The following is an 18498-nucleotide window of genomic DNA, read 5'->3' as shown; positions in this document are numbered from 1 at the left end:
AAACAGAGAGAGAGTGGGCAGAGGAAGCATGAAGTGACTCAAAGTGAGAAATCCTCTTCACCTCAAACTCAATTATGTGTGGGCTTTTCTCATGACTGGGGGTTCACCTGCTGAGGCTCTGCAAGAATCAATAGCTATGGGACACAGTGTGCAAAAGCTCTGTCATCTTTTTTGTATTTTAAATGGAGATGAAAGAGATAGGCATGCAAGCATTCAGAAGAAAGTGAAGGGAAACATATAGACAGCAGACAAGGCAGGAGGTCATAGGTGACGGAAATTGTTTATGTTGTTAGCACGACTATAAAAATCCTATTTTTCCTGCAGAGGATTGGCTTTTGTACTTAATGTTGAACTTTGAGCTCTGTGGTCCAATGCAATTACAAGCCATTTCTAAGCAATCATTCGCAGTTTGCCGTTGCAGTCAGTCAGTCGGGGCGAAACATTATTCACATCTGCCCCCGAGGTGAGAGAAGCAGGAAGAATTAGTGATAAGTGAGATGAGGGTTGTTTTCTATTGCACTGCAGATGTGATAGCAAGATTTCTGATTTGCAATCCCTTTTATCTTGCGCGAGTGTGTCCAGGCTGGTCTAAAGCGAGCGCTTCCCGCCCTCACTACACCGGGCAGAACGCCAAAGCCATCAGGCAGTCATACGCCTACCATCAGCTGAGGAGTTGCACAGCAGTCTCATTTCTAATTATACACCCAACAACAGAGAGCTACATGGAGAAAAGGGAGAGAGTGTGTGTGTGTGTGTGTGGAATATGGAGAGAGGAAGAGGAGGGTGATTACAAATGGAAGAGGGGCTGAGAGTGCTACTCAGCAGCAAAGACAGGGTGAACAAGTTCAGACGTTGAAGGAAGGAAGAAAGAAAGAAAGAAAGACAGAGAGAAAGAAAGAAAGAAAGAAAGAAAGAAAGAAAGAAAGAAAGAAAGAAAGAAAGAAAGAAAGAAAGAAAGAAAGAAAGAAAGAAAGAAATGCATCAAATCTGGCTGAGAAAGGTTAACAGACTGACTGACTGACTGACTGACTGACTGACTGACTGAGTAGAGTGGGAGTGTAAAATGTAAAAGCGAGTAGGAGGGAAGAGAGAGAGGAGGAGAAGAGACAAGAAGAGGAAAGGAGGAGAGTGTGTGTGTATATGTGTGTATGTGTGTGTGTGTGTGTCTGACAAACAGTCTGTTGAGCTTGTCTGGATGTTTCTGCTCATTCTGCTCTTCTCTCCTGCAGCCTGGGAGGACGACACAAGGCAGACAGGTGTGTGTGGACCGTCTGTGTTCATGTTGTGAGCATGGACACACGCACTGTGTGAAGATGGACGCACAGAAGAAAGGATGGATGGATGGACGGAGGGACATGTGAGTAACAGTCTCCTCTCTGACATCCAGTTTGGCTTTGGATTAAGGTAGAAATTCTTTATAAAAAAATGTTGCCAGGTTTGACTTTAGTAAAGAAGCCAGTTATTAAACATGCATGCATTAGTCTAGGTCTGAATGTATGTGTGAGGAACTCTTCTCGGTCTGTGGGATTAAGTGCCAGATGTTAAATTTGATTGTGTGTTTCACTTCATACATAGAAACAAGCTGACTAAGTGTTACCACTGCCGCTATGCAAAATATCCTCACTCAGTACAGAATAATATCTTGATGCCTTCAAACACACTAAAAACCACTGTGTATACATTTCATTTCCATAGATTACCATGTAGTGAACTGTTCACCTCATAAGGTTATTATGGCTGGGTATCATCACATAACAGGCCTGTTTAGGTCATAGTCTAGATTATACCTGTGTGTCGGTCATTGTGAGTAAGTAAGAAGCCATTTGAATGAATTTAAATTTACACTGCAAGCATTGAACTGACAGATCTATTTATGTCTCACGGTTTGATGGTAAGTGCTCGCACAGGAATGTAAGTGTGAGGGTGTTGTCTGATCTCACACACACGTAACAGAGAAGCGGCTCATATTATCAGAGGCACGTCTGTCAGAAAGAGTCAAAGAGGTCCATTCAGCGGCAGCCTGGGCTGTGATGATGACATAATACAGAGCACTGAGACGGGCTTTGCATCGACGGGCTGTAAAAGTCCTCCTCTGCTCTTCACCTCCATGCATCGCTGTGTGTAAATAATGCGTCTGCACAGAGCCGTTGAAGGTTGAAGGAACTGTTGAGCTTGCGTGTGGCCACAAGGTGCTTATATTTAGCCCCTCTGAGTGTACTGACTCACTGTGCATGCACGTAAGGAGGATGAAGGGGTTTCAGTAGCTCGAGGTGTTGGAGATCACTTTCGTCCGACAAGAAAGAGAGAGACTGATGCTGCGGCTGTGTGTTGTTCAACGTCCTGAACTTAGCACACGCTCTCCTTTGTTTCTAGTGGAAAATGTTACACAAAAAGCTGATTTGAAAGAGATTATTAACCTCAAAGGAAGTCAATCGATAACAGCTAACCTCTAACTTTACACCCACCCCCAACCTTTTGCTTTGCCGTGTCCTCAATTTGCTCATTTCTACACCATCCACACTGAGCAGTACTTTGTTACCATAGTTACTTTTTTCTCTTTTTTTTTCTTACAAAGGAGTTGGTAGATGTCCATCAAACCAAACCACATCAGTAGAGATAGATTGGTGGTTGGAAAGCCTTCATTTGAAGCTGATGGTGCAGTTATTGTTGACATGTCTAGGGGATACTTACAGGCAGTGATCTCAGCAGGTGGCACATTCAGAGGAGGGGGTGGTGGTGGTGCTCTGTCATTTATTAACAATATTTTAAAGAAAGTGACAGATGGAGGAAGAGATGAGAGGATGAGTAAAGATGATTTGGAAAAAATTAAAGAATGATTTTCTTCAGCTTTGACACGTCATTTGTAAATTTGACTGTTTGTAAAAATGTTTGTTTCTTCTACTTTTCAGATCGTGACAACCTTGGACCTTAATATCTGCAACGCTTGCCAAGAGACTAATGGAGTCTGCATCACATGATCACAACACCTCCTCAGCTTCTGCAGGAGGCCACGCAGGGCCAGTGTGAGTGACCGTTCAGTGTGAGCCAATGAGCTTCACACAAAACCCGGTTCTGGGCCCGGACAGGGACAGCCTTCCGCTGAAAAAGAGGGACCAAAGGCCGAGCTCGCCATCACAGCAGCAGCAGCAGCAGCAGCAGCAGCAGTGTGATGATGCAACATTCAAGGCACCTTATCCTTACAAGAGCCACAGCGAGTTCAAGACAAAACACACCGGCCCATTTCAGCCAGTGCCGAGACGGGTCCCTGCACTCTACCAGCCCTGGATTCACACACACACATCCACCAGATCGAAGCCTTACGCGCTGTCTGCGTTCAGGGACCACCATGGCTGGGCACAGTCGAGAGAGTTTAACCCCCTGCACCCAGGATGGGGCTTTTCCCACCATCAGTATCAGCACCCTCTGTCCTGCACTCCTGTAGTTCACCCAGGTCCTCCGCACCACCCCTCCAGGTTCAGCCCTACCTCCCTGGTCTTTGACAGTTTCCACAGAGCGGGTGGAGGCTACAGCTGGGAGCAGCTCAAGACATTAAGGGACACAGACAGACAGAGCAGCAGCAGCGGCAGCAGCAGCAGGAGTAAAGGACCATACATGAGGAGAAAAGAGAGGAAATTTGAGTATTTTCCCAGGGTTGCAAAAGCAAGTCCTCCATCGTTGAGCACATGCCTACCTCATTCTCCACATGAGAACCGAGATGATTTGTTGCACAAACCAACAAACGTTGCCAGACATCCTGGGTCTGGACATTCCCTCCCTGTCGATAACTCAACCAGCTCATACACCTCCATGAAAGAGGACACAGTCAGACCTTCTGCTGTGCCTTCGTCTGAGCACTCCTCCTCCTCCTCTTCCTCAACCAACCCTTTCCCCTGGCTGCTCCCTCACTTTGTGGCCGGCTCTCTGATCGAGCTCAGAGACGGGCGTCTGAGGCGAGTGGAGCACCTGCAGACTGAGGACTTCCTGCTGGGATCACTGGCCTGTCCAGACCTGCGTCTGAGCTGCTGCACAGTGCAGAGCATCTCCCCCTCAGCCCTCTCCTCCTCCTCCTCCTCCTCCTCCATCTCACGCCTACTCATGCTGCTTCATGACCAGCAGTCGCAGGTAACGGAAAATCACTCTGTTTCACACATCATTCACAGCAGACCATTCACAAGTAGCTGACATTTTTCTCCTTAAGCGGTTTATTCAACAGACTTTGCATTCAGATCATATGAGAATGAGTATAAAGAATCTTTACATTGCATCGATTGAATGTGATAAAAATATCAAGCACAGATTCCTCCATCTTCCCAATGCCTTCAATAAGGCTTTAAGTGACAGGTTAATAAGGTTGGTACACTATTAAGCATTAGTTAAGCATTAATAAATACTGAATTCTTCATTTATAACGCATGAAAACTCATTAGTTAATGCTTATCAATGATGAGTAAAACATTTTAACCGTGTTTATAAGCTACATATTAATGAGTATTCATGTGTTATAAATGATGAATTCAGTATTTAATGCTTAACTATTGCTTAATAGTATGTACTTATTGTGTGTGTTACCAAAAGGTTTGATAATTTTCTACTGTGAACAAAACCAACCATGAACAACTGATCCCACCAACAGGTATTTCTTACATAATCACAGAAATCAATACCCACACTTGCCTGACTTCATAGGCTACATACATTCCCACGTTCACAATCCTGGCACCATAAAGTGCTAACACAGAAAGCATGTATTAATCCACAGCTGAAAATAGTCCCCAACAAATGCACCATTCTGTTTGAGTAACGTTTTCTAAAATCTGCACAGCCCCTTTTTAAAAAAAAATAGTATCTCAACAGTAAGTATTCAAAGGGAGCTAATGGGCATGTGGCTGACCTCCACAGAGAACAACTGAGAGACAGACTAGTCAGAAAGAAAGAAAGAAAGAAAGAAAGAAAGAAAGAAAGAAAGAAAGAAAGAAAGAAAGAAAGAAAGAAAGAGAGTTTGGCCACAACAAAGAAACATTATTGAGGAATTCTAGCCTGAAGGCCATGTCATGATTTCCAGACAGGTGCAGACTGCAGATGCAGATGCACTTCTTATTATACTACATCTGGGTGTACATTGTGTACACAGACACAGCTCATAAATGCACACACAGAAAACACGCAACCTCCTGACAGCAACAAGCAGAATTTCCTTCATTTGCTGTTTTTGGCCAAACAACTTTTTTTTTTTTAAGTTGCGAGAGACAATACTTTCTGCAACAGCTTAACAAGATAAATCCAAGGATGGGAAATAAACAGTAAAGACAAACAGTATGGGAGTCTGTACTCACACAAAGGACAGTCCACACAGGCTCTGGTTTTGGGCTGTTTGGAGGACACCCATGTCCTAACACCAATCTGAAATCATAAGACACTTCATAAAACACTGTAGTGTACTCACTGTAATCACTGTATGACATGAATTCAGCACAAACAGATTCTCCAAACAGAAACAACACCACCCCCTAGTGAACAAGCGTGCCCACTGCTTGTCTCTTGTGTCTCATCCTTACTGTTTTATCACCTGTGTCCCCTCCATCAGGAGTTGGTGGATGTGTATATGGAGTACCCGTTCTTTGTGCGTGGGCGGGGCTGGTCCTCCTGCAGCCCCCAGAGGACCGCCCGTCTTTGTGGCCTGCAGTGTCGCCAGCTCAGCGTGGGGGACGTCTGCCTGGCCCTCACACCCGTCTCAGCGTCACGGTCTGCACCAACAGCCGCCGTGGAGTCACCAAAAAGCTCACCAGGGAAGTCAGAGGGAGGAGGAGGAGGAGGAGGAGGGTGTTGTGAGCCCGTGAAGGTTTCCCCGGGGCCACAGGGGCCAGCAGGGGGGCAGAGGAAGGGGGCAGCAGACGCAGTGCGGAGGAGACACTATTCAGCCCCTGAGCTGAGAGGTTCAGGGACTAATTCTGGTGAAGAGGGTCAGTGGTTTATGGGCAGGGAGCAGGTCAGTCTCATTTAAGCTCTTCTACATTTTAGCCTATATTTGCTGTCTTTCTACCTCCTTTCTGTGCTTGACTGTCTTTTTCTACTTGTACCCATGGAGTAAAAAAAAAAAAAAAAGCTGAGGAAGAACAATAAGCTTGAGTCTCAGGATTCCCCAGAGGTTATATTATAGCACATACTTGTCAAGGTAAGTCAGGGATCACACACACTGATAATGTGAGCCGAATCAGAATTAAACATTACATCCTCTGTGCGCCCGATCTCTGCCAGGTCTCTCATAACACAGAATTAAACCTTATTCATGTGAGATGAAGAGAGTTTGAGAGCTAAAATGTAAAAAATGTGTCACTGCGGGAGGTGCTTCAGTGACAGAGGGAACCTGAGAAAGGTTTCGTAGGCTCAAAGAATATTGTTTTAGTTTTCAATCTGAGGTTTCGTTACTCTTTCAGAATCGGCTCATGTTCCTTGAAAAGCACATAAAAATAGTCCCTCAGGTCTTTCACAGACGATATCGTCATAAAGTTTTCTCTGCTTAACATTATGTAAGGGTTCTTCGTGCTCACAAACGATACAGTTTCAGAGGGAATTTCACACTGACAATCAACGCCATATATTTGATTGTACCAGTAGGATTTAGTTTTACGCTTCTACCTCTACCTATTTTCTATTTATGGTGACAGATGTAATTGTGTGTTTTTAACAGTGTGGGCTGTGATGTAAAACGCTTTGATGGGAGCATTCAGCTTCTAAGTGAATGTCATTATGAATGCCTTTAGTTGCCACATTATGTAAAGTACGTGCTTTGCCTTTTTGTACTAATGCGTATTTTAGTGGGGAGTGGAGACGCTTGTGCTATTCTGAGTACTTTAAAGGCACAATCTGTCAGTGTACGAACGGCATCATGTGTCTGCACAGCGTTGTTATTTTCCTCTGCGTTCACACAACTGAATGGGACTGAATTCAATTGCAAACTTCACGTCAACTATAACGTCACTGTGCAGACACGCTGCTGGGAACACGACAACAGATTAGGTCTTTAACCTGTGAAACTGTTTTCTCACTGTTAAATAAATATGTTGTCTAAAAGTCAGCTCCTATTTCTTAATGAGTTTTACATAAAAGTGACAACGTGTGAAAAAACACAAGGTAGCTGCTGCTCAGCCACTTTGGAAATATATATATAGCAATGGGAAGAGAGAGGGAGAGAAAGTGTGTGTGTGGTGGAAATATGATGGGATTAAAGGTTACAAAAACTTCCTCGGTCTAATGAGGAAGAAGCTTCAAAGCCGACGCTCAGTGAACCGCGTGAAGACGTTGTTTTGATAACTAATGTTTCCAAAGTCTCAGCATCAGGTGCTTTTTAATGCCACTGCGAGAAAAGAACATTACTGAGGCCAAACCAGGTAAAAACACATCTGATACTTGTTTGAAAATTTTCATTTATTCAACTACTTATATCTGACAAAATAAAATTACAGCCTCTGTTTGATCACCTGCAGCTCTGCTCCGACTCCAAGAAGGCAGCTGCGGTCGAGGGTGATGGTGCACACACCCTGATGTCCGTGTCATGAAGATGAATCACTGACATCTTGCAGACTGTATGCCTTTCACAGGCCTGGTGATATATGTCTGCACCAGGAAACTAGGCCCAACAGCCAGAGCTTTCAATCCCACACACTGTTATTAACAGTCTTGGCTGTCATTCTGCACTGAGCTCCTCTACATCAGCAACACACACAGACACACACACACACACATTAGCTGCCAGATGTCTTACACCTGGCCTGGTCCAACTGGCCTGCTGAACAACCACTTCAACACCAGTGAGGTTTGTTGCAGCACATTTTCTGATCAGGAAGTTCATCCAGCTGTTCCAAAAGACAAGGTGCAGTGGTTCAACAGGAAGGTGGAGATTTAAAGTTTTATGGACTGCTTAAGGCGTTATCAAATGCACATTTCTACCAAGGCAACATTTTATATTCCCGTGCCTGAAGTCACAAGAGAATTCGACTGGAGTTATGTGAGGTACATTATATGATCTCTGGAAAACAGGGAGAGTGGATGAAACTCTTTTGCATTACGTCTTTAGAAATCCATTTTTCTTTGAGCTTCTGAAGTCACTCTGTACTCCGAGACTTTTTAGTGCACTAGTCACACTAAAAGGAAACAAAGGAAATCCTTTGTTGGGTCTTTTTCTCTGTGACCAATAGTTCTGATCGGCCTGTGGTAGTGGTTAATACTGCATGGGCGGCTCAGCTGCCGGTCGTAAAAGCAGTCTCCCAGAATAAAGCTTATTCTGTGGCAGGAGCTCCCTGGTGACCAGGCAGTCAATCGTCTTGTCTCTGCTTCCTCCACCTCTGCCTTTTATAAGCTTCCCTCCAGATTTGCAAAAGTCAAAGGAAGAGGACAGGCGATCAGTGACAGCCACAGGCTCTGACCACCATGTTGCGGTACTTTTTGAGAATGACGTTGGAGCTGTCATCGAAGTAGAGCACCGAGATGCCGTGGAGCTGTGTCGGGGCGCAGCAGGGCTTGGGCACCGTCTCCGGGTTGATAAAGTGAACCTGTGGTTAGAAGAAAACATAAATCAGTTCTCACAGAAAGTGGAAAAAAGAAGGTGGTTGTAGTTAAAGTGCATGTCATCGAGCGGGGCTGTTTGGGACTTACCAGTGTTTGCACAATAGCGTGATTAGTAGCGTTCATGTAGGAGTTGAGAGGGAAAGCACATTCCCCTTCGCAGTAGTACGCTGCGTAGCCCTCTGGTGCTATGATCCAGTCCTGATCAGAGTGAAACCACAGGCAAATGTCATTTCAAGTGAAGTTAGATACAATTAAATCAGTGTTGAAAAAAAAGTTCAAAATCATACCTGCCATCCCAAATCTCTGAAGCTGACATAGAGTTCATGTTTTTTACATCCCTCTTTAGTGATGCCAAGGTTATCTGGAATAAATGAGCAGACACAAATGTATTAAAGGTTTACAAACATAGAGGTCAGTGTCATTTTAGTTATATGAAGGTGGGATTTTAAGCGTCCACACACCTGTTGCTGCCTCCACTGCCTTCACCGTATCCTGAACCGTCCTCTGAGGTTTGGAGCGGTTAGACTGGCGACCCTTGTGGCCGTGGGCAGAGCGGATGCTGCGGAAACGCACCTCGCTGGCTTTAAAGAAGACGACCATGAAGGGTTGCTTGTCCTGGGGCCCGCTGCCCGTCACCAGCCCCGCTAGTCGGGGATTCCTCCTCTGGCCTACAGGGGGAGACAGGGGAAACTAAAGTTAGAGGAGTCTCAACCGACCACTGAGTGCAACTATAACACACATGTGAGTTTTTAAACAACCATTTTGTTCATCTTAATACGACCACAACGACCACAATTGTAACTTAAACTCAAAGAGAGTTTAAGAAGTCGCTACATAGATTTACTCAATGTGTGGTGTTGCTTGTAACCACAGGAATAGACAGAGGCTGCAGTCTTTAGACTATTGTGGCTTCCCTGGATCCAAACTCATGAGTGTTCGGCAGCGACTGACCGTGGCCGTCCTCCAGGACCAGGTGGAGTCCGAGGTTCTGCTCGGGGTTCACCAGCCAGAGGTTACTGGTGGTGGTCAGGTCAAAAACCAGCCAGCCCTCCTCGGCAGCCCAAATCTCTCGCTGGTCCAGCAGCAACAGCTCCACTTCACTGGAAAGAGAATAAATACATTTATTTAATGTAAGGTCTTTGAACTCCTCCTATAAACAGGTGATTTTCTGATATGAGCTCAAATCATGATTCATTGAAGTTTCCTTGGCTGGAAGACTTTCAACAATCCCTGTTTTGCAAGTAGAGGTGATGAGAGATCCACTGTGATTAATCACCTACAGCATCTCTTGTTTTCAAGTTCCTGTGCACAGAATTTCAGTCTATAATAAAATTAATGGAATCCAATGTTTGTCTGGAAGTTATGAAAACAACCTGAAGGCATGTGATCTGCTTAGAAAAATAGGTAGCTGTCATACAAATGATCGAAAATTAGTATGTAATAGGCTGAGAATCCCAGACTACATGTGTGGTCCAGTAATATCTACACAGAGTAGAAAGAAAGTAACGGGACAACTTGTTTTATGTTGTTTTTGCTGAATACATCAGCAGGCTGGAAGTGAAACAACAACTTTGAGATTAAAGAACTTTCAGCCTTGTGTTTGAAGGTGTTTACATCCACACTGGAAAAACTGGGTAGCAATCATAACCATTTTATACACATTCCTCCAGTTTTCTGACAAAGCAGCGGGAAAATAATACATTAATGGCAACACAGGAGTTTTATGGCCAAACACTGGAAGTCAGGCGCCTGACCTCAGAGTGTGTTTCATTTACTCAAATCCAGACTGGAGGCAAAAAAAAAGGCTCCAAAAGGAGAACAAGACGTGAATATGGCTGCAGTTCAGGTCTGTAGAGCATCAACACAGAAAAGGTTTAAATATCTGTGGGCTGTAGACAACAATAAAACCAAATGTTAAACATTCATTTTGCTATTCAATTGTAGATCAAAAAGTGCAAAATAAAGATAAAACAAAGATGTAAGAAAGGATTTTCTGTCTCTTAGTATTAATTTTTCTTTGCTTTGTTTCATAAACTGATAATAAACTGATGGGGGAAAAAAACTAAAAGACAATCACCTCACATGGACCAGCTACTTAAACATTAAATACGATCAAATTTTGAGTCAGCTCTGCTAAAAAAAAAAAAAGTACAGCCATCTAAATGTGCAGAGTAAATTTTCTTAACAGCCTGAATCATGTCCAAGAAGTATTTTTTTAACTTTTAAGAAGAAAATTCTTCTCTGATGTGTCATCTTAAGGGCAGATTTCACAGACAATGGCTTTGTTTACACACCGACGTTCAGGCTCTCAGGCAGACGTCTGTCTTTTTGTCCTGCTGCCTGCCCGTCTGAATGGAGCGGCCTCTGCGTGTCTCTGTGAATGACAATGGTGTTGCCCTTAACACCATCGTCAGCCCCGCTGTCACCGATTAAAGACTTAAATCTACTGACTGAGGCTGAGGTGGATGGATGTGCTGCAGGGACTCTATCAAGTGGCTGGGTGGTGCAGCTTTGATTTATGAGCAAGAGGAGGAAGTGCCACCACTCTTCAGCAGGAGATCTGCCATGTTTCAGGTTTTCAGATGCGTTTTTGGAGACAATGTGAGAGAAACAAAACTGAGCTACAGACAGAAACATGCACTTGTGTAACAGAGTGAGGTGACATCTTGAGGCCTGCGAGTGTTAATTGTGGTCAGAGCTGCGTGTCGTAGCTGCAGGTCCCTGGGGGTCTTGTCCTGTTCGTTCTGACTGCGTGAGAATAAAGTTGCTCTGGAGAGAACCGCTGTGTTTCTGTCACTGACACTAATGTCTGTGTAAACAGCCACAGCGCTGACACTAGCATCAGCAGAAATAACCTGCGGGGAAATGTGTCTACAGACACGACAGATCTGTGTGCAGGCGCAGCAGCTTAACAAGCAGTTTTCACTGAAAAATACAGAGACACATAATCACTTTATTTAAACTCAACCGCGCTACTCGCACTGTCACTAACATAAGTGGATAATCATAGGAAGTAATGACACACACGGCTAGGCGAAGGCTTGGAAGATAATTTGAAGAGAGCTTTAAAGGGTCAGTTCGCCTGAATTACAAGACAACATATCCAGCCATATAGAGTTTATTTGTTCATTTTAAGCTGCTTTTAAATGCTCAGGTTTCAAATATCACATAGATAAATTAAAATATGGGAAAAAAATGTATGTGTTTAAGAGGCTAGTGCTATGCTAGCAACTCCATGAAGTTGCTAGTTTGCACAATAGTGCTTTAAGTTAAATCAGCATGCTAACATGTGATGTGATGGTTTTCATATTCACCACCCAAATTTAGCATGTCAGCATGTTAACATGTGCTAGCCCAGTACTCAACACAAATAAGAGCTGAGGATGATGGGAATATCATTCGTTTTGCAGAAATATTTGTTCATTTGTCACATCAACATCTTGGCGACAAATTAAAACATTGATTTCCTGGTGGTATTATATTTGTGGCAGTTCATCCAATAATGATTGAGATTTTATTTCAACCTGAACAAAGACGACATACAGTCACAACAATAGCATGGTTATAAATCCACCTTCAAGCAGGATAACCCACAAATCTCTCTGTGAACTAATTTTTACTTGTGAACGTCATTCTGTGATGCTGTGAGCACCATCACCAGTGAAATGAGAAAATATGTTTTCAAATCATTTGGTGAAATGACACTAAATGTCCCACAATGTAGAGGTGACACATGGAGCAAGATCGAGCAAATCAATGGAAAACAGAGGTGAAAATGAAAGACTCCGACCTGTTTGGAGGCTCCTGCAGGACCTGGTAGATGCTGACTCTGAACGTCTCGTTCTCGTGGTGTTCCTGGACGAAATCCTTGTAAACCCTGAACTCGGCGGCTGTGACGGCCTCTCCCTCTGGAAACCGGGACAGGTCGAAACGAAATTCCCGCTGGTGCCGCTGGTAGAGAAGATCCTGATCCTGATCAACTGCGATGAGAAGCGAGACAAGAGGATATAAACAGCAGATCTGAAGAACAGGTGGCTTCTGGCAGAGACGGAGGTCAGAGGCGGTAAATCAACATTTGATTGAGGCTTATGTTTCAACAAATCCTCCAACCGTTTGCTACCCAACTGTGATACGACTGTGATTAATGGTTGACTGTTTTCTCCCCAGCTGACACACACACACAGAGTAAAATAATATTTCCAAGCCTCACAGGGAAAGTTTGTATGCGTGGAAAAAGCAAACCGCTGAGTACAATCAGATGGTAAACCAGTCAGCGGCTGCAATATATGTCAAAACTGTCGCTGAGTCAAAGGATTCTCTGATGTGTGTCGCTCTGCCCACATCTCTGAAGCACCGGCAGGAACAGAAAAAAAAAATCCTGCTTCCGTGAGGGAAGTGATTGATCTAAACATCACTTCAGTGGAGTCTGCCATACATGCCAATGCGGGGGAGAAAAAGCGTACTTGGGGCTCAGTTTGGCTCCCTGTTTAAACTGCACACATGTGCTGACCACAAGAAAAGGCCTGTTAAGGCACTGCCCGGAAAACCACAGCAGCCAGTGTGTGCTTTTACAAACACACTCAACGTAAAGTATAGAGAGCCACACCAATTCATGTGCGACTTAACTACCAGAGCCTGTACCACCCACACGCCCCTGATCATTTTGCCATGTATTACTGTCCGGTGATTTCATTCTGATTGCAGAGGTTCTGAGAAGCAGCAGTAGCGGGTAGTGGCACGGTGGGGTTTCCACCCCGCCCTGATCCAGCTGAAGCTCCCAACACTCAGAGTTTCCAGAGGAACGCCGTTCAGAAAAGACCCCAAAGCTCCCTGAAGCTTTCCAGTGTCGTGTTTTTACAGCGTTAGTCAATGTGTTTGTCCTTGGAAAGAGCTAGTGGAGGTCTCTGGTGAAGGTGTGTGCAGAGCAGCGATTAGCCACTTTAAACACATCCTGCCCAGTGGCATACACCCTGACATCATCATGACATCACCCTGCCTTCCTCCTGATGGCCCACTATTGTTTGAGTGCACAGACAGCCATGTGCAGAGTACTCCAACGCCAGAAACATAACATTTTTTTGTTCACAAAAACCCTCTCTCTTACACACACACACACACACACACACACACACACACACACACACACACACACTCAAAGTCTTCTAAAAACACTCCTAACGACACAAAAACACACACAAGCCGTTCGTCGTTAAGAGCGGTGCATTCTGAACCCTGCGAGTCATTTGTTTGACCGCAATTAAATGCTGGAAGGGAACGAGGGGTGTTTTTATGAAAGCAATAATTGCTTGTAAGGACTTGGTGTGTTTACGTTAGAGACCATTAGCTGCAGAGATCAGACCTCAGATATGCAAAGTTCCTTCTGGGAGGCATTTCAACACTTGAGCTTTTTCTGACACTGCAGGGCCACACAGCCATGGAGCTATCATTAACCTACTGCAATTTTATAGTAAGGGAGAGCTGCTTTTTTTTTTTTTTTCAAATCAGTGTGGGTGGTTAGGATTCATCATTATGTCTGCAAAGAAAGAATAATAGTTGGTTTACGTTTTCAACATTATTGTGCATCTCTCTATTCATTTGTCATGTGAGCTTTTCAAGAGTGAATTAAAGTTTGCTCCATATTATACTCTGCCCTTTAGAATCAGAGTGTGTGCATATGTTGCCAAGTTAGTCAACATATTTTGTACTCTACGAGATGCTGCAATGCATGCAGGTTATTAAAATCTGCAAAAAAGTTTCCAAATGAATTTCATAAAACGGCAGCAGATTGCAGAGTAAAGGAGCTGCGGTGAAGGTTATCCCATCAAGGGACGGCGTGCAATTACAAGTAAAAAGAAAGCAATCATTTCGAACGTGGATGTACAAATAATGAGGAGGTTAATGAGATTTTCTGGCAGGGCAAAAGAAATTCTTCATGAGCTCCTTATGCTACCTACAGATCAGCTTAGCAGGACAAACACATTTCTTCCTGCTCGCTCTCAAAAACACAATACTGCCTCTGTTCTTCAGTGAAACGGTCATTCCTCCAACTGTTGGGAGAGCGTTTTGCACTCCTTCGTTTTTTTTTAGTTTTTTTTTTAATGAAAGCCTTTTTTTCTTTACCATTACTGGCCATTAAGCCCTTTCCCATGCTCTGCAGGTGTGCTGTAGTCAGTGCAAAACAAAAAAAAAGCCCATACTGAACGCATGTGTACCCATCTCCAGGCAAAGAGTTCAGCAGCGGTAAACAAGGAGGCCGATGTGAGGACAAGCAGAGCAGAGAGAGGGAGAGAGCTGCAGAACAGCTTCGACTGATAAGACTGACAGCAAAGTCAGACCTCAGCGGTGCGTTCAATCCCTTTTCTCCATAAACAAATGTACAATAGAAACTTGCAAATGCGCAGTGCAATAGCAGCTGTGTTGTGTAATGTTGCATGACAATGAGACTAATGCTTTTTCCTGTGATTCTGGAGCACAACCTGTGGTTTGGCATTCCAGCAGCAGTAAACATATGCAGCCGCGTACATGTATGAGCATGTGTGCAGTGATGTGATACACAGAACGTCTGTGTATAGACTCTACTACACAAATACATCAGATCTAAAAAAGACAATCTAACAAATTAAAATGAGGCGATAAATGCGTCCTTTAAATCGCCCTTGGACAATAATTAATTTCATTCAAAGACATTCAGTAAATGCGGTTGTTTTTATTCCAAACAAGGAACTTAAACCACTGTCCACCTGCACTGTCCACCTGGATTCACTGGGAGAAGGCACTGGGCAGAGATACAGCAACTCTCCCTCACACTGGAAGCTGTGGTCTGGAAAGGAAACAATCCAGTTCGGTCTTGAAGTGATCATCCAGAGACCACCAAGATAGATCCAGTCCAGCACAATGTGGGAGCATGAACTAAAAACTCTGCCAATCATCAGCACAGCAGGTCGTGGTGGCTTGAGAGAGAAATAAAACACACTCATTGTCCTTTTTTTTTTCCTCTTTCCTATTTATAATCAAAATCTTTAGATGTGCAACCACATAAATCTGTTATTGGTTCTCAGAAACAATGTTTCCAGATCTCATTAGTGAAACGCTGTCAGTAAGAAGTTCACGACTGAGGACATAAAATGTTATGTGATGCATTTTTTTTATAGTTTCCAAATGTTTAGTATTAAATGCACGTTTATAGGCTGATTGAAAAAACAACTCTAAATGGCTCCTCGTTTCAAGGGCCTCAGTTCAATTTCAATGGCAAACAAACAGATGGTTAAAGGTTTCTTGAGATGAACAAACTTCCTCTCCTCACGCTGACCTGTAGCCCCTCGTCCAAGCCCCGAGGCGGCAGGCAGCCGTAAAGAAGGCAAGGGTTGGTTTTGGATGTAACTACATCCGGATAAGAGCCACAGGCATCGTGCCATCTGCCTGTTTCACCATAGTGATATCAGAGCCGCCGTAGGATCTCCAAGGGAAACAAAGGCAGGAGTTTCATAAATTCAATAATGTCTGAGAGAGTCCAGACTCCCACCTGTGACCCCCGTGATTTACACCCTACAAAAAACAAACACACAAACACACAAACACACGTAGAAGCAGGAATGCACACGCACCTGCGATAACAGAGATTACTGCAGCAATAACATGAGTTTAGATGCAGTTTGTATCTTGATCTCAACTCAACTTGTCTCCTGCTCCCCAGGGGTTTAGAAATGCCTGTTCAATTCCTAGTCATGCGAAACAAAGCCATGCTAAAGCCTGCCCCCCAGAGCTTTGAAGGGATTCTGGTGCAATCGGATACAGGCATGTTGTCATAACATTTACAGCTCGGGAATGCATGATGCTTTATTTCGAGTGAAGAAAGTGACCTAAAAGCCACAATGACAGAGACACATGTAGACTTTCGCAATGACACATACACTTAATCAATGCACTCTGTTGTGGTGTGGTAGCTGTGATGGGCTTGATCACAAAGTAACAGGCATTTAAAACTGATCCTCACCGGGATTGACTCAGATAAGAAAAGATAAAACCGCCTCTGTAAGACACAATGTGATGAAGTCAGTCTTTGCCGTTGTGGACAGTTTGGCAAGAAAAATCTTTTTTAAATGTTACACATGTGGACCAGGCCTTATGGTATTATTTTTGTAGCCACAAGTGATAAAAGAGGAGCAGAGATTGATTTTGACACTCACATCACTTTATAAAAAGTCATAAAATATGATTTAATAATGCTTCTTAGCCTCCTCACATCTAGTATATCTATACACTTTAGACACACAATGTATTTAAATTTAAAAAAAGTAAATAAAAGGACCTCCAAAAGTCAGAAAGTTAACTTACCGAGGTTGACAAAGCTCATCACCATGTCGGCGTCATCTAGGAAGCGGCTGTCCTGCGGGGTCACAATAGGGGAGGCCTGGGTCGGTGCGACGGGCTTGTAGTAAGAGTATCCCTGCGGTCCGGTGTCCGTGGAGATGGTGTTGTACAGGTCCAGCATGAACATCGGGGCAGCGTTGTTGTGCTTGGTGTGGAAGTGCGGCCGCGGACGCTGCGGCAGCCCCAGGATGGACAGGATCTCCCGCTGCATGTCCCTGCGCTCCTGGCTCCGCAGCCGCCGCTGGATGAAGCTGGAGCGCACCTCGTTGTCCATGGAAAAGTTGGAGAAGGTGACCTGTGTGGACGACACGCAGTAACAGCAAGACAGCAGCAGGGCCACCACCACTGTCGCCAAAGCGCTTGTCAACATTTTATCCAAAAAAATTACGCGCGGCTCTAAAAAGTCGGAAGATGAGACTGGAGATGTGGTTGTTTTATAAAAGAGCCCTCCTTCATGTGGGGAAAGTAAAACACACTGTCCTCAGATCATCATTCCCTCATCATCTGCCGCTGCGCACTGTCTCATATAGCTACTCCTGTGCGCTCTTCTGGATGGCAACTTGGGAATGGATTTTATTGAGGCTGTGTCAGGGGAGGGGCAGGAAGGGTCCAGGATGGGATAAACCAAGACTGGGGCAGAGTGTGGGAGTAAGGCAATGGAAATTAGGGTGAGAATGGATCTTTGTCCTTTCATGAAGTGAATTTTCTTTATCTTGGTAAAAGGTGAACAGGGTCTCCAATCACTCAATCCTTTGTTTTGACATGGGGCTGTTTGGCCACTGATGAAAGGGAGACTAATTAATGGTAAGCACATCTTTTCCATGGCAGCCCTGCAGTTTCTCTCTGTTGCGACCATGCTTCTTCAATTCAAAGGTCATGTGTATTTTTAAATCTCAAACTTTTTTTTCTCTCTTTATAACAGACCTGGCTGGGTGGTTTAAATATATCAGCACTGAGCCTCCACTCTGTGCACATAGAGATACTTCAACACTAAATGATCAGTCTGAAGGTAAAAAGGGGGAAATCCACTAATCCCTTCTTCAACGCAGACACCTTTGAACTCAAACAATAAAATCTGGCCCACCCTAATTGTTGAGGGGAGTGATCGGCAGTAGCAGCCCAGGTACATGAAGGGACATGTCAATGGCCCCTATGATTTACTACAACAATGGGTGGGTACTCCACTGAGGCTGCTTTAATAGAGAGGTAATGGGGGTGGAGGGCAGGCGATGAATGACAAAGGAGGGATCACACAGGTACAGATAGATGCTTAACTCTGGTTTGAGGACAGCAGGGAGTGCACTAAACTCAAGGGAAGAGGTTAATGTGTCATAGCCACCAAACTGAAATACTACTGTGCTTTTCTATTTTTTACCTTCTATTTTCAATCTCTCTCTTTGTATAAAGGGGACCACTGAATAAACAAATTCATTCAAACTAAAATTATCCAACAAAAAGTCAATTCAAAGCCACCATATAGCTACCAGAAAAAAAAAAGTTTTTCCTAGCAGAAGACACTTAACATGACTCATCCCTTGAAACCATATAAACTCAGGAGTCCTC

The 18498-nt window shown here is 44.1% G+C and overlaps 2 protein-coding genes across 3 annotated transcripts; one reads left to right on the top strand and one right to left on the bottom strand.

Moving 5' to 3' along the window:
- The first annotated feature begins 440 nt into the window (after positions 1–440).
- On the top strand, positions 441–6076 carry LOC146987176 (uncharacterized). Of its 2 annotated transcripts, none has more exons than XM_085776204.1 (4): positions 441–835; positions 1230–1357; positions 2910–4122; positions 5585–6076. In XM_085776204.1, exons 3-4 carry the CDS (start codon positions 3049–3051, stop codon positions 5999–6001), a joined length of 1491 nt encoding a protein of 496 aa, XP_085632330.1. In that variant the 5' UTR covers positions 441–835; positions 1230–1357; positions 2910–3048; the 3' UTR covers positions 6002–6076. The 2 variants fall into 2 exon arrangements, with proteins under 2 accessions (XP_085632330.1, XP_085632329.1); XM_085776203.1 differs by lacking the exon at positions 441–835 and adding an exon at positions 886–1000.
- Positions 6077–8132: 2056 nt separating this feature from the next.
- LOC146987175 (bone morphogenetic protein 7-like) lies at positions 8133–17503 on the bottom strand. The gene is made up of 7 exons (XM_085776202.1): positions 16900–17503; positions 12356–12545; positions 9517–9665; positions 9027–9233; positions 8853–8926; positions 8653–8763; positions 8133–8549 (listed from the first exon to the last, which is right to left on the bottom strand). The coding sequence occupies exons 1-7, from the start codon at positions 17303–17305 to the stop codon at positions 8400–8402; spliced, it is 1287 nt and encodes a 428-aa protein (XP_085632328.1). The 5' UTR covers positions 17306–17503; the 3' UTR covers positions 8133–8399.
- Between the last annotated feature and the right edge of the window lie 995 nt (positions 17504–18498).

The sequence above is a fragment of the Trachurus japonicus genome, chromosome 5 (assembly GCF_045865225.1).
Source record: "Trachurus japonicus isolate A0001 chromosome 5, Traja_1.0".
In the NCBI taxonomy this organism is placed as follows: domain Eukaryota; kingdom Metazoa; phylum Chordata; class Actinopteri; order Carangiformes; family Carangidae; genus Trachurus; species Trachurus japonicus.
This window is presented reverse-complemented; position numbering and strand designations above follow the sequence as displayed.

Bases quoted from the DNA above. Each gene is read 5' to 3' on its own strand.
- LOC146987176 (XM_085776204.1), top strand. From the start codon at position 3,049: ATGAGCTTCACACAAAACCCGGTTCTGGGCCCGGACAGGGACAGCCTT. The intron at 4,123-5,584 runs GTAACGGAAAAT...CCCCTCCATCAG, and splicing joins TTCATGACCAGCAGTCGCAG to GAGTTGGTGGATGTGTATAT.
- LOC146987175 (XM_085776202.1), bottom strand. From the start codon at position 17,305: ATGTTGACAAGCGCTTTGGCGACAGTGGTGGTGGCCCTGCTGCTGTCT. The intron at 9,666-12,355 runs GTCGGAGTCTTT...TTCTCTTTCCAG, and splicing joins CTGCAGGAGCCTCCAAACAG to TGAAGTGGAGCTGTTGCTGC. The intron at 9,234-9,516 runs GTCAGTCGCTGC...CTCCCCCTGTAG, and splicing joins GGTCCTGGAGGACGGCCACG to GCCAGAGGAGGAATCCCCGA.